General features: G+C 41.5%; 1 protein-coding gene across 5 annotated transcripts in view; it reads right to left on the bottom strand.

The window, feature by feature from the left end:
* The window catches only part of TBC1D8 (TBC1 domain family member 8), a 77,757-nt gene extending 64,550 nt beyond the window's left edge, over positions 1-13,207 (bottom strand). For 3 of the 5 annotated variants that reach the window (XM_061626840.1, XM_061626841.1, XM_061626843.1), the window contains exon 1: positions 12,592-13,096. In XM_061626840.1, the coding sequence (XP_061482824.1) occupies positions 12,592-12,718 (127 nt within the window). In that variant the 5' untranslated portion in view covers positions 12,719-13,096. The other 2 variants (XM_061626844.1, XM_061626845.1) reach the window with 2 other exon arrangements.
* Positions 13,208-14,398: the final 1,191 nt, after the last annotated feature.

Raw genomic sequence — 14,398 nt, 5'->3', positions numbered from 1 at the left:
AGCTAAATATAACATATTTAACAACTCACCTGGTAGCCAAAGGTGACCAGGAATTCAATGAAAGCAACCCAGAGAGCTGGTGAAGTAGAGACAGATCACTCCACTCTCACCTGCTGACCCATTGGTTTCCTTGCCAACACAGAGGAAGGACAATCCCATCCACAAAAATGCAGTAGGCTGGTGGAGAAAGATGGATCTCCCCTTGTTAAAAGGCAATGCAATAACAATAACTGGCCTGTCAAGAGGCTAATAACTTGCGTTTCCATGCTGGCTGTGGTTGAGAGGGCATTTTGCCCTTGCAGCATGTATGAAAACATAGGCTGTGGGTCTCTTAGCAAGTTAGTAAATTTCTTTCGCAGGACAGTAACTTTTGTCAGCTTAATTATAAGGCTAGACTAAAGACAATATCCCCAAGGTAAGGAGAGCCCTGTCATTTGGGTGCTGGCACAATCTGTATTCGTGACAAACTGCTTATATTATCAGCTCATCTTAAGCAAGTTGAGTTCAGTCTAATAACAAGCAGTCTCACCCCAAGGCCAAGGGCAATCTGACTCAGAACTCAGGGTCAACTAGAACAGTGCTTCCCAAACTGTGGTCTGCAGACCACTGCTTTATTTAGGCGGTCCGCAGTGTCTATGGATTTGTGGTTGAACGCGGGAGACAGCACATTCATTGTTTTAAATATTTGTATTGATTTTTAATTTTAATTTTATTTCTTATATCCTGTATTACAATACAATTGTACATTACAATACAATTGAATTACAATACAATACTATTGTAATACAACTACAAATTGTATTACAATTTGAATTCTATGTATTTCAAATTGTAATACAATTACAATTGCTAGAACAGGCAGAAAAATCTTTAAGTGGTCTGCCAAGACCCTCAGTAATTTCCAAGTGGTCTGTGGTTTCACAATAACTGTACTTGTACATTACTCCCTTATCATAGCATATCCATGCATTTTACAAACAAATTCATTTTTAAATGGTCTGCAAGATAAGCAACTATCTAAATGTCATAATCAATAGAAGAAAATGAGAGAAAGTAACTAGGATTTTCAGGGTTACAAAGGAACTCAAAACTCAGAAGCAGCACCAAAACCTTCCAGTCTTAGCCCCATTTTTTTCCACATCAACAGTGAACTCAGAAAGCCAGTTTAACCAGCTCCCTTAGTCTTACAAAAGACAATACACTGAAACTTGGCCCAAGGGGTGTGTTTGTGTGGGAAGCCACTATGGCTGAGATGTTAATGGGATTTAGGACTTATAGATATTTTAAGATTTAAAAGTCCCCACACAAAGTTTTTTTTCCTAAGGACCTATAATAGCAATGTCTGCAATTAAGTTTATGTTGTCATACGTAGCTCTTCTGTGGTAAAAAATTGTGGGTGGATTCGTCCTTTTACTATAGGTGTATGCCAGGTGTTTTGTCACCCTACTGCTCACAATTTTTAAGTAACATGTGGAACCTGCAATGAAATATTCCTTTATGTTTTCCATTTACACATATGCACACCAGATACTCAGCATTCTGTAGCTATTAAGCATGCTCAGTTCTCAGTGGACTGGTTTATTTGCATATGTTGGGGGGTGTACTCGGGTTTTTTCCTATAGAATTTTTTTCACTAATGCAAATTTTGGGGTTTCTCTGAACATGCTGATAGTTCCCTCTTGTTTTTCAGTGACTACATTTTGGTTAAAACCCTGTTGGTGCCCACCTCTTTAAGTTCATTTAGAGGGAGTACAGTAATACTACAGTTAAAGTAGATGCATTCCTGGACATTAAATCTTTAAAAGAAACTTTGGTACCAGAGGTAGGAATGACATGGAAAGAACAGGGATAGGTCCCTACACCCGCTCACAGATGGTGAGGGCAGCTTCAACAAGGGCTTTAAAGGGTGCCTACCCAGCACCCATCCACTCCCCCTTTCTCCCTCTCCCCCCCTCCTTCTCCTCCTCTGAATTGTATTGGATCCTTCCCTTCCCAGCCCTGAGAGAAAGCAAGAGGTCTCTTTAATGCAAAGCAAACACACAGGCTCATGAGTTTCACCCTAGCAAAGCAAAGGCACAGGTTTATCAATTTATTGATAGAAAAGCAAAAACACAGGTTGGTCAGTTTCACCGTAAAGCAAAGGCACAGGCATGAAAGTTTATCCACAGCAAAGCAAAGTTGGTCACTTTCACCTTTAAAAAAAGCCTACTTTAAAAGGAGCTTGCTTCCTGGACGATTCCTTAATTGATGTATTACTGTAATGAAAGTCCTTTTGCTTAGTAAAGCTAAATTCTGCCTGCTTTCATGTTTTCAAGTGGTGCTTGGAATGAGAAGGGACTGCGGGGCAGGAGCTGGCATTCACAATGTTTCTGACACTCTCAGAACTCATGCTACAATGCTCAGTAGGATCACTCTTACCAGCTTTTTGCATATAGAAGCTGTAGCGTAGGAACCATATTTCCAGGACAACTGTGCAATAAGTATCATATGTGGAGAATCATAGCCTTCCCAGGGTAAAAGAAGAGGGAAGGGGAATAAAACCAAAATGCCTGAAAAAGGCTTTTAAAGCAAACCTTAGTTCTTAGACATGTGTTAGGGGAAAGGTTATTGTTTATTGAACAGCCTGGGTACAAACCAGTAGACACACAAATTGCTTGCACAATGTGTTCAATGGAAGCAGATATGCTAGGCAACCAGAGCTTCCAAAGCCCAGCACAATTGCAGGGAAGACTCCTTTCTCAGCTAGAGAGGAAGACTGGCTTGTCACTATGGTGCTCAATTGCCAAAGCACTCTGAGTGCCTATGTGACAAGAGGGAGGCAATTCTTTAATAAAAAAGAATTGCAGCCACTACCTCTGTGACAGAGCTTGGAAAAGTTACTTTTTTGAACTACAACTCCCATCAGCCCCAGCCAGCATGGTCACTGGATTGGGCTGATGGGAGTTGTAGTTCAAAAAAGTAACTTTGCCAAGCTCTGCTCTGTGATCTCCCTGGCTTTGAAGCCAAAGGCATGTTAGAACTACAGGGTTTCTTTAGAGTAGGGCAGTAACATTCCAAGTCTGCTGGTCTCTGCCAGCTAGACTCAACTCCATTATTCCCATTCCCAAGTTGGATAAACATGCAAGGGAGAAGATTCTGAGTTTGCACAGAGATTAGTAACTTCCAGAGTTCTCTTTTCAGTTTTTTATTATTGAGTCAAGATAAAGCAAGAGAGAAATGATATGCTGCATTAAAATAAAAGATGAGACTACAATGCTTCTGAGATTAGTTTCAATGGTTCACTAGGTACACTAGAGAGAATGTACACATTTCATCCATATTTCCTTTGATGCAAGAACTCAGACAACATTTAGAGATATGTGCGTGATAGAGAAATAACTGGGATGGGGAGATATGGAAAACAGGATTCCAGAAAGGTGGTTCACTGGAGGCAGTGTTGAGAAAATATTTGCAGTAAAGTATGCAACACTTGTGGCTTTTTCTACCATTCTTATGTCATGTAAACTAAAGCCAACAAAGTATATGAGATATTTGGGTATCCTTCTAAACCGTTGTACTGTATGTGCTTTTTACTGCCACCTTTGCTGATGACAAAGTACTACAATTTGCACTCCAGCTTCACTTTATAAATTGCCAACTTCTTGGTGGAGAACTGAAGGAAAACAGGCACTCATGTTAAGAGGTAATTTTTAAGATGTTACAGTTAAAAGAAATAAATTAAAGAATGATTAAGGAAAGTATGCTCATTTCTGAATTCCAGTAATGGATTGAATTAACATTTTGATAGAAGCTTGAATGCTTCAAAGTTATTTGAAAGCATAATTTTCAGTGATGAGAGGAAAATACTATAACTCTTTTGAAAAGTGTCCTTGATCAGAAAATCAAGCATTCTGAAATTTTTAAATCAATTTCTACCAGTAGTATCACATTAAGTTCTCCCTTAACTTATGTAATAGCTTCATAAAAATAATAAACTGTATTAAAATGTTTTTGATAGTTTAAAATACTGGCAAGAAAACAGAACAATACTTGGTAATGACACTACTTAATTTTTGGAAAAGTAGTAAATGCATAACATGATTTTGGAAATGGTGAGAGGAGAGAAAAAAGAAAACAGCAGAGCCACAAAAAGGAAACCACAGAGAGGCAAGTCTCAAGATAGAACAAAATGATTCTATCAGAATGAAAATAATAAAAAAGGCTGACACTTTTCACTATAATCTTACTTGGGAGCAACAGGACCTGATATTCTGAGAGAGGCATAGAACACCTTCCAAAGAAATGCCCCCCATAACAATCTTTGAAGGAAATATAAGAGATACCTCTGCTCCCCAAGGAAGATTTTATTTAAATGTGCCGGATTCTTTATCATCTTAATTCTGGTAGAATCAAATCCAGCAACAGCTTATTTCAGCCTTGTCCCCTTTTTTGTGATTAACTATATTTATAATCCTGAAACTCAGAAACTGGGACTTGAGCAATGTATATCCACTAACTTCAACTGGACTAATATGTTGCTCAGCATTTCCATCACAGAATCAAGGCTGCTTCTAGACTGATGGCTTCTAGGACTACTCATTGCTCTTCCATTGAAAGCTACAAGTGGAATTGCAACTGATATTCCAAACTATCATCACACATAACCCTTGTGGTGGGTGCCATTTTATCACCCCATTATTTTTTAAATAAATCTTTTAATTAGAGCCAAAACACTTTTTTGCCTCTTTTATGAAAGAGAGGTATAGAATATAACACCATAATGGTCATTAACTTCTCATCTTTCTTCCCTGGCCCTCCCAGCATCTCTGGAATTTTCCATTTCTCCATCTTCTCACCCACTGCACCTATTCATGTTTGGATTCAAAATACCTTTCCTTTGTTGGCTGCTGGATTGTTTCTAACAGCACAATCCTATACATGTCTACTCAGAAGTATGTACCATTGAATTCAATGGTGTTTACTCCCAAGTAAGTGGGTATAAAATTGCAACCTAACTTTCATGGATGCAAAGAAGTGTCCCTAAGGACACTTGCAGGGGCTTTGGCTCTTAGTTCCTATTTATTTCTGCTTAGAGTACAAAAATTGACTTCACTGTAGACTGCAGTACTTGCTTTTTATCTGGACTTGAAATTTAATTAGACTGCAAAATAGGTTGAGAGTTGACTAGATCTTTGATCTTCAACTAGTTATTCACTCTGATATAAAATGAGTTTTACCACATCAACACTATTTATCTGAGTTTCTTTTTAAACTAGAGACACATGCGTGTGCATGTGTGTGCGCGTGCGTGTGTGTAAAAGAGAGAGCGAGTAATGACCAGATGCAAAGGACAAATTTCCTTTATCTTTAATAGTTTTCTAGAAGGTATCTTGGTAAGTGTGGCTTTTACAACTTCAACAAGCTGAAACAGCAAAAATTCCTGCATTTGCACTACTATTAAAAACATAGAAATCTTCCTTTACCTTTGGTCACCCTAAAGATAACAGAAAAACAATCATAAGTAAATAACATTGCACTTTGGAATTAAAGATGGTTCTTGGATCAGAGAAGCGGAACACTACAGGACTAAAGTATTGTTTATCATCAGCTATCTGGGTGTGGTGAATCCTGACATTGTATAATGATCTGGATTAGATTTTATCTGTGAAATTGTTTTCATCACTAAGGACATAACTATGATAATAAAAAAGGAAATAACTTCCCCAAAAGATCAGTTGAAATAAAAGGCACATATTATAGATATTTTTACACAGTAAAGATTTATGAACATAAAATTTGAAACCGTCACTATTAAGGAAGTATAGCTAGACTATCAGAGGCTTTGTGCTGAATTATTAAATCAGCATGCTATTCTGGACTTAAAAGTTATGGAGATATCAGATAAGATCTGTTTTCTCTGAGAATAGAAAACTAATAAGTAAATACAATGGGGGTAACTTTCATTCTCCATTTATTTACAGTATTAAATGATGGCAGGGATTCATTTTAACCTTTAATTGTTTTCTAGCGTTATGCTGATAAAAATAACTTTTTTATTCTATTTGTCTCTATTGTTGTTGGCAAATATAGATTTAAGGCACAGTCCAACTTGTATTTACATCTGGAGAGTTGTACGCAGTGGATCTCCAGCTGACCCAGCTGGGTCCTGGCTTAGCCGGGCTACGCCGGCATAAGTTCCTTACCCTGGGTCAGCTGGGACTGCCACAAGTGGAGCTAGTGTAACCTAGCATAAGGCCCGAAAAGAGGGTGTGTCAGAGAAGAAGCCAAGGTGAGGGAACTTAGGCCACATCCAACTTATATTCAGAATGCTCCTGTGTTCAGAGGTCCCAATCCAGGCAAAAGTTATGCCAGGGAAAAGGTCAGCCTAAGAAGATAATTGCAACAGAAGTTAATGGAGAGGGCTTATTCCCCAGTAGGGGCATTTAGGAGAGAAGGCTTTTACTTTCTGGGACTTTTGCACAGCTCCCAGCTGAGCTGGCGTTCAGCCAACCCAGGTACTCCTGAACGGCAACTGGATGTGGTGGAACTTTATCACGGCTTCTCTTGCTCCAGTACAACTTATGCCAGCTTCCACTGAGTTGGATTGCTTTGCTCGGCTACAATCCCAAACACTTGCTAGGGAAGACTTACAGTGAGACTTGCTTCTGCATTAATATGCATAGATTGTCCTGGTAACTACTCAAACATCTCTGTGTAAAAAAGAATGCCAGCAAGTCTATCTTATGTACTTTTTTTTATAGTGAACCCCAAAGCTGGAAAATATTTATGTTCCAGAACATTGCCACTGTTTTGTTCATTTAACTAAGTTTTCTTTTGTGGACAGACATAAACAAACAGAATGAAAGGGCAATTTGAAAAAAAAACATAGCTATAATCCATTTAGACTGCCTAAAACAAACTTTTATGTAGTACAGTAGGGCCCCACTCATATGGCGGGTTACGTTCCAGACCCCTGCTGAAAAGCGAAAACTGCTGAAAAGCGGAACTCATTGAATAGAATGGTGCGCAATGCCCGAAAACCGCCGTAAAAGCGGAACAAGCGCCGTATGAGTGGGGCTTTAGTCTAATTGCATCTAATTGAGACCACTGCATTAGCGAAGCGCCGTAAAGCAAAGTGCTGTAAAGTGGGGCCCTACTGTACATATTTAGCTTCCATTCCATACCAAAAAAAAAAGTATACTATGTTATTATCTATGGAAGCAACTTTTTTTTTCAACTTCACACCTGGGGAGATCTGCCTTTGAGGCTGTGAACACACTAATCATCAGAGCAAAGAGTTTCAATTAGCCATACCTGGAGGGTGATCAGTTGTGAAATCTTTTTGAAGCTGAATTTTTTTTTTTTAAAAGCACTCAAGCAGATCCCACCAGGTTTTACAGTAAAAAGGGGTGATGTTTTACTAGTGTTGTGTGCCCCTGTTTTCAGAAGAGAAAGGTGGAAAAGCACTGGAACCAGCAAAACAGTGAGTGTGTTTCTACCCTGAGACTCAGCAGCACAGTCATAACATTTGTGAATCACTGGTCAGGGCCTCACTCTAGCAGCTGAGGAGACTATTTTTAGGTCTGAAAATGAATCTCTCTCAACACAACAACAATTAAAAAGGGCAAATGGAAAAGAGACAACAAACAGGCAATCCCAGGTATTATTCAATGATAAATTTTAAAAGTGGCAAAAAATGGAGACCAGCCAAGGCATCCATTTGAAACTTGAGGTACTGTTAGGACTGGTAGTTCTTCAATAGTTACATCTCACAAAAGGCCAGGTCCACATATACTGACTCATATATACTCTATGAGACCACTAATCCCAAGCAACATTTCAATAAAAATTTGTCTCAAAACATTTTCTGATTCTACAAACATTTTTGCTGCACCCAGTTCATTGCATGTGAACTGTTAAGCGTGCAAAACATTGCTCATACATTATATTTCTTCAGTTTTGTAGCAATACACCCAGTGTCAAAACTGCAGTGTGAAATATGGAAGTCAGAAGGCAATATCTTTTATTCTTTTATTCTGAACCAATAAGCTCATGTTGAGTACTTCAGGAAAACCTAAAGTTTTGAAACCTAAATTCTAACAACCAAAAATTAAGGGCACAATCCAGCCAAAGCTAAGCATTATTATGTGCAATCAATTTCAGTCCATACCTAGGGTTGGGAACCTGTGACCTTCTCAGATGTTACTGAACTACACATCTCATAATCCTTGAACAAAGGATTAATAAAAAATGAATTTAAAGATGCATGATACTGGTCTTGCTCTGAGATATCTCAAATAAAATATGGTACAGTTTATTGACCATACTGTTTATTGCCGAATTTCTTCTAGCCAGTTTATGACACTATCATTTTCCCAAGTGATTTAGGGTGCAATCCAACTTGCATTTACACTGGACTGAGGGGAGTTGGATGTGGCAGATCTCCAGTGGAGCTGGCTGGGTCCCGGCTCAGCTGGGCTACACCGGCATAAGTCCCTCAGGCTTGCTCAGCTGAGGCTTAGCCAGGACCCAGCCAGCTAAGCCGAGACCAAAGAAGTGGAGCCAATGTAAGCTGGCGTAAAGCCTGGAAAGGGGCATGTTGGGGGTGTGGCAGAAGAGGGGCTGAGGTGAGAGGACTTAGGCCACATCCAACTCATATTCGAAGCGCTCCTGCAGGTCCCAATCTAGGGAAAAGGTCAGTCTAAAAAAATAATTTCAATAGAAGTCAATGGAGAGGGCTTACTCCCCAGTAGGAGTATTTGGGAGAGCAGGCTTTTACTTTCTGTTCCCTGCACACAGCTTCTGGCTGAGCCAGCATTCAGCCAACCCAGAGGCTCCTGAACAACAACTGGATGCAGTGGAACTTTACGCCAGCTTCTCTTGCTCCAGAACAACTTATGCCAGCTTCCCCTGAGTTGGACTGCACCCTTAGATTGCAAGAAGGAATTTCAGCAAAAATTATGTATTGGCTCTGTTTTATCTAGTTATGTGGTTTAACTCCCTTATCTCAACAGAATAACTCTCAAAATCTAAAATGGAGCACAAAGTAGTTCAGTCAACAAATTTTTGACCAGATACTGTCATGAGCATTGTATACAATGCTGACACTATAGAAATAACTTCATTTAGTGCAGTACATTATCTACAAGTGTGTATTGTGAAAGATCATTAGGAGCACATATGTGAGGCATCATGTGACATTTTCTCAATATAAATTATATCAATCTTCTCAAATCAGATCTTTGTAACTACAACATTGTGCATAATTCCAGGCATTCACTGCATAAAAAAGGAGGAAGTTTGTGGTCATGCCACTACAATTATGAGACTTCACAGCCACAACAGAGTGTTAAGCCTGGACTAGTCGTTACAGCAACCACATTTCCAATGAGTTATCTCCACTCATAAGGCACACAGGGTTACAAACCAAATGGCTAGAATCTCACCAGCACTACACTTTGCAGTATGTCAACCTGTCCTATAAGCAAACTATTTTTAACACTATAAAGGAGGAGAGAAAGGAGCAGATCCTGGCCCCCTAGGCCACCCCCAAACATGTCTGCCTGCATGAGAGAAGTCTAAAGGATAGTGCTGCTACTCCTGGCAACAGATTCTGAAGAGAGAAAAATGGGAATCAGGCTGAAAGAGACCAGCAGCAACAGATCTGGTATATACAGTAGGGCTCTGCTTTACAGCGTTTGTCAATTGCAGAAAGGCCCCGCTCCTACAACACTTGTTCCGCTTTTACGGCGCTTTTTGCTCGTTGCATGTCATTTTTGCGCAACGTGCACCATTATCTTCAATGCGTTCTGCTTTACAGCAGTTTTCACTTTACAGCGGGGGGGGGGCGAACATAACCCGCTGTATGAGTAAGTAACTTGAGATTTCTTTAAGGGGAGTGAGAATGGTTAATGGGAGGATTTATTGGAAAAAGATAAATTTGGATCTGGGAAGGAAATGAATTTATTGTTTGTTTATTTTTTATTTAATTAATTTATATCCTGCCCTTCCTCCCAGCAGGAGCCCAGGGCAGCAAACAAAGCACCAAAAAACTTTAAAATCATAAAAACAGATCTTAAAACACATTAAAACAAAACAGCATTACAAACATTAAAAAAAAAAGAACATAGGAAGCTGCCTTATACGGTGTCAGACAATTCATTCATCTAGCTTGGTATTCTTCAGTAGTCTTCAGGGTTTTTTAATAAAACATGCATTAGGCACCCCTCCCCCCATTTTTACCATATATTTGTATGGTGGTAGTGCTGCTGTTGCAGCCCATCTTAGATCAGACAGAAACCCAGTAGTGGGTCCCACCAAATGAAGAACAATGGTCTCCACTGACTGGCAGCAGCTCTCCAAGGTTCAGACAGTGGTAATTCCCAACCCTAACTTGGAGATGCTGAGCACTGAATCTGGGACCTTCTGCATTCAGAGCAGATGCTCTACTGCTGAGCTATGGCCCAGATGTGGTAGAATAGGTGGGACCTGTTATATCCCATATTTTGGAGGCACTAATGGCCCTGCTGCATATGCAGCGTACTGTAACTGCATTACAGTATGGACCTATAATGGGTCACTATTTAGAACTTTTATTTTAAAAAAATAATCTGCACTGCTTATTATTACTAGTATTCAAATTTGAAAAAGTCCCAGAAGTGTAATTGCCTGGACTCCTAAAAATGTGGTGCTGGCACTTCAAAATTAGAATTATTTTTCTAGCCCGATTGTCACACAGGCACTCTAAACCGGAGCTGGACCTGTGCTTGCCCAACAGTGGAAAATACAAGAGAGTTTCAGAAGGAAAGTAGTTTTCAAGACACAGAGCGGCCAGCCAGTGGACCATTATTTTCCAAAACACCACTGTATTAGCAGAAATGTCAACAGTATTAAAAATGCTGAAACAGTTTATCTTGAATATCAGCCTACATAATTATACTAAAATTATGTAGTATAATCCTGAATTAATTCACTAGAAGTTTAACAAGTGTCTTACAGTGCAATCCAATGCTTGTCTGCCTACGAGTAAGTCTCACTGGGTTATGTGGAACTTAACTCTCCAGTTAAGTGTATAGCACTACAACCTTACTGTTTATCTACGCCAGAGATGGGGAATCTGTGCCCCTCTAGATGATTTTGTAGACTCCAGCATGGCAACTGTCAGGGATGATGGGAGTTGTAGGTCAATAATGTCTAAGGGTCACAAGTTTCCCATCTCTGACCTACACACTCAAGGCATTCATTCTAAACAATAATTAATACTTTTTTGCACTCGCTCTACTCTCAAATTTAAGATTTTCCCCTTTTCTCCAACAATCTGTTTTATATGAAAAACAGATCCTTCCTAATTTGGGGTTTGTTTGTTTTTTACCACTCACCTTCTGTATTAAGCCACCATTAAACTAACTCAATGAAAACAATGCCTATTAGCTTTTTATAGCCATTATTTTATAGCCTTAAACCACAAATACAGCACTTTAAGCCTAGTGTACATTGTCTACAGTCCTGCCCATGTTGTTCCATATGGAGATTCCTAAATGCAAAACTCCTAGCAAAATGTCACATATTTTTGTTTCATGCCACAGCCTGGCTTAAATATATTGTCTCATTGCCTTCTAATTTTATATCTTACCTTAACTGATAAATTTCAGCAACTTAAGAACAAAGCTCGTCAGGTATTTTTCTCTATCTGATTTCCCCCTTTCCCTCCCTCAACTGCTGTCGGAGGCACCTGAACAACCTCCTGACCTATATATTTTGAATCTGGTTGCTTTGCAACAAGAGTTTTTTTTAAAAAAAGGTAAAGGGAGCTTATATTTACACGCAGATTACAGCTCCCTCCCCCACTTCTCCTAAATCATCAGACTTCCACTCTGACTTTTTCAACTATAAGGGGCGAGGGAGTGAATACACTATTTGCGGTAGGCAACCAAGCCCGGGAGTGGGGAGTGGAGTGGGGGAGAGGTAAGCATTCAGGTTCCCTGCTCTTTAGCAAGGGCCTCCTATCATGGCAAGACTGAACAAAGAGCCTTGTTTCTCCTCGTCCCTCTCCTTTCCCACCCCAGGATACAGTGCAGCAGCAAAAGTAGTCTCGCCAAAAAAAACCACCCACTCACTAGGGGTGCTTCCCCGTACACTAGGGAAGTTTCTTCCTTCTCCTCAGCCCCGCGTCCGATCAGTGAGTCGGACTGTGGAAGAAGCAGAAAACAACAAAGCGCCTTGTTGTGTGGCTCGTTAAGGGCGAAGGGATTTCTTGTGGCATAAGCTCTCACGGACTACAGCCCCACTACATGGGACAGATAGGGGATCGTCGGTGTGCCTCCCCATTTCTCTCTCTTGAGGGTAGCCGGTGGGGTAGGTCCTCCCAGGGCCAATAACCGGTCCCAGAAACCCATCTCTCCCCTTTCCCCTTTCCGATGAAAGGGGGCCAAAGGGCGACTTGTATTTCCACTCCTGCCAACCTGTAACGAGGCTGCCTGCATTTTCATCAGCCACGGTCAGGTCACCATCCTGCCTCACCGCGGCCCACTTTCAACCACCGCCTAAGCCAAACCAAACCCCAGCTCTTCGGAGTGGACTGTCCAACATCCCCCATCCCCTTTCGCTCGGTACCAGTGAAGCGGCCGCCGCTGTCGCCGTGTCCCCGCCGGCGCTGCAGAATGAAGTAACCGCTGCTCTTCTGGGTCACCCACAGCTTAAGGGCGTTTTTCAGCAGCACCTCCTCGGGCTTCAGCCACATCTTTCCCGTCGAGCTGCTGCGGGCCCGCCCGCCCGCCAGCCCCGCTGCCAGGGTCACATCACCCCGCCACCGCTGGACCCCATCAGTCAACTACCCGAGGTGGCAGGGTGAGAACGCGAGTCACCCTCTACCAACACCCGCCAGGGGGGAGGAGCTGTCGCCGCGGCTCTGAGGTTTCTCCTCTCGAGCGGCTGAGATTGCCTTAACCAAAGAGGCTTCAGCAGAAGACCCGGCCGACCCAGTGGCGCCCGCCTACTACTATAGCAGAGCTGCCCCTGAAGCCACCTCATAGGTGTTTCGTCTCCGAAACAGAAAGAAAGGAAGAAACCTGGTCTGACCGCTACGGGGGAGGGGGAGAGTAGGAGAGGCAGGAACGGAAAGAGGAAATTCCCCTGCCTCGTTTCCACACAGTCCGCCTGGCTTCTTCGTCCCAGGCCAGCTGACTGAGAACAGGCCCGCCCTGCCTTAGCTCAGAGGAGGCATTGATGGCGGGACACTTCCTCGTAGCTTTAGTCTTTCCTGTAGGACGTGTATTCTTATCCCCGGCTGTTGCCCTAGGATATATGGAGAAATAAATGGTAAAGCAAAATCTGCGTGAACACCGTGAAGCAAGAATAGCTTTGAGCACGTGCAGAATGTACTGAGTGTCCTCGTACCTAGGGATATGGGGAGGAGGAAGGCAGTGCTTCCAGGTCACAGAGAGGATATGTAGTTTCCAACCACTGGCACACCTCTGGTTTTTGGAAATGAGCCTCTGAAAATGTGTGTGTGTGTGTGTTATGTGCCTTCAAGTCGATTACAACTATGGCGATCCTATGAATCAGCGACCTCCAATAGCATCTGTTATAAGCCAACCTGTTCAGATCTTGTAAGTTCAGGTCTGTGGTTTCCTATTGAAATAAATCCATCTCTTGTTTGGCCTTTTATTCTACTCCCTTCAGTTTTTCCCAGCATTGTCTTTTCTAGTGAATCCTGGCTTCTCATTTTGTGGCCAAACTATGATAACCTCAAGCTTCATCATTTTAGCTTCTAGTGATAGTTCTGGTTTAGTTTCGTCTCCGAAACAGAAAGAAAGGAAGAAACCTGGTCTGACCGCTACGGGGGAGGGGGAGAGTAAGAGAGGCAGGAACGGAAAGAGGAAATTCCCCTGCCTCGTTTCCACACAGTCCGCCTGGCATCTTCGTCCCAGGCCAGCTGACTGAGAACAGGCCCGCCCTGCCTTAGCTCAGAGAAGGAGGCATTGATGGCGGGACACTTCCTCGTAGCTTTAGTCTTTCCTGTAGGACAATTACTTGTCTTTTTCGCAGTCCATGGTATCCACAAAGCTCTTCTCCAGCACCACATATCAAATGAGTTGATTTTTCTCTTATACACTCTTTTCACTGTCCAACTTTCACATCCATACATATAGCCCTCGCCAGGGCTAGCCGCCTTCTAATTTCTTAACTATTGTCTCCATTTTAGTTAATGACTGTGCCAAGGTATTGATAATCCTTGACAAGTTCAATGTCCTCATTGTCAACTTTAAAGTTGCATAAATCTTCTGTTGTCATTACTTTAATCTTCTTGACGTTCAACTGTAGTCCTGCTTTTGTGCTTTCCTCTTTAAATTTCATCAGCATTCGTTTCAAATCATTACTGGTTTCTGCTAGTAGTATGATATTGTCTGCATATCATAAA

Source organism: Rhineura floridana, chromosome 5, assembly GCF_030035675.1.
Source record: "Rhineura floridana isolate rRhiFlo1 chromosome 5, rRhiFlo1.hap2, whole genome shotgun sequence".
Lineage (NCBI taxonomy): Eukaryota > Metazoa > Chordata > Lepidosauria > Squamata > Rhineuridae > Rhineura > Rhineura floridana.
Note: the sequence above shows the minus strand (reverse complement) of the source record. Positions and strands in the feature narration are given on the sequence as shown.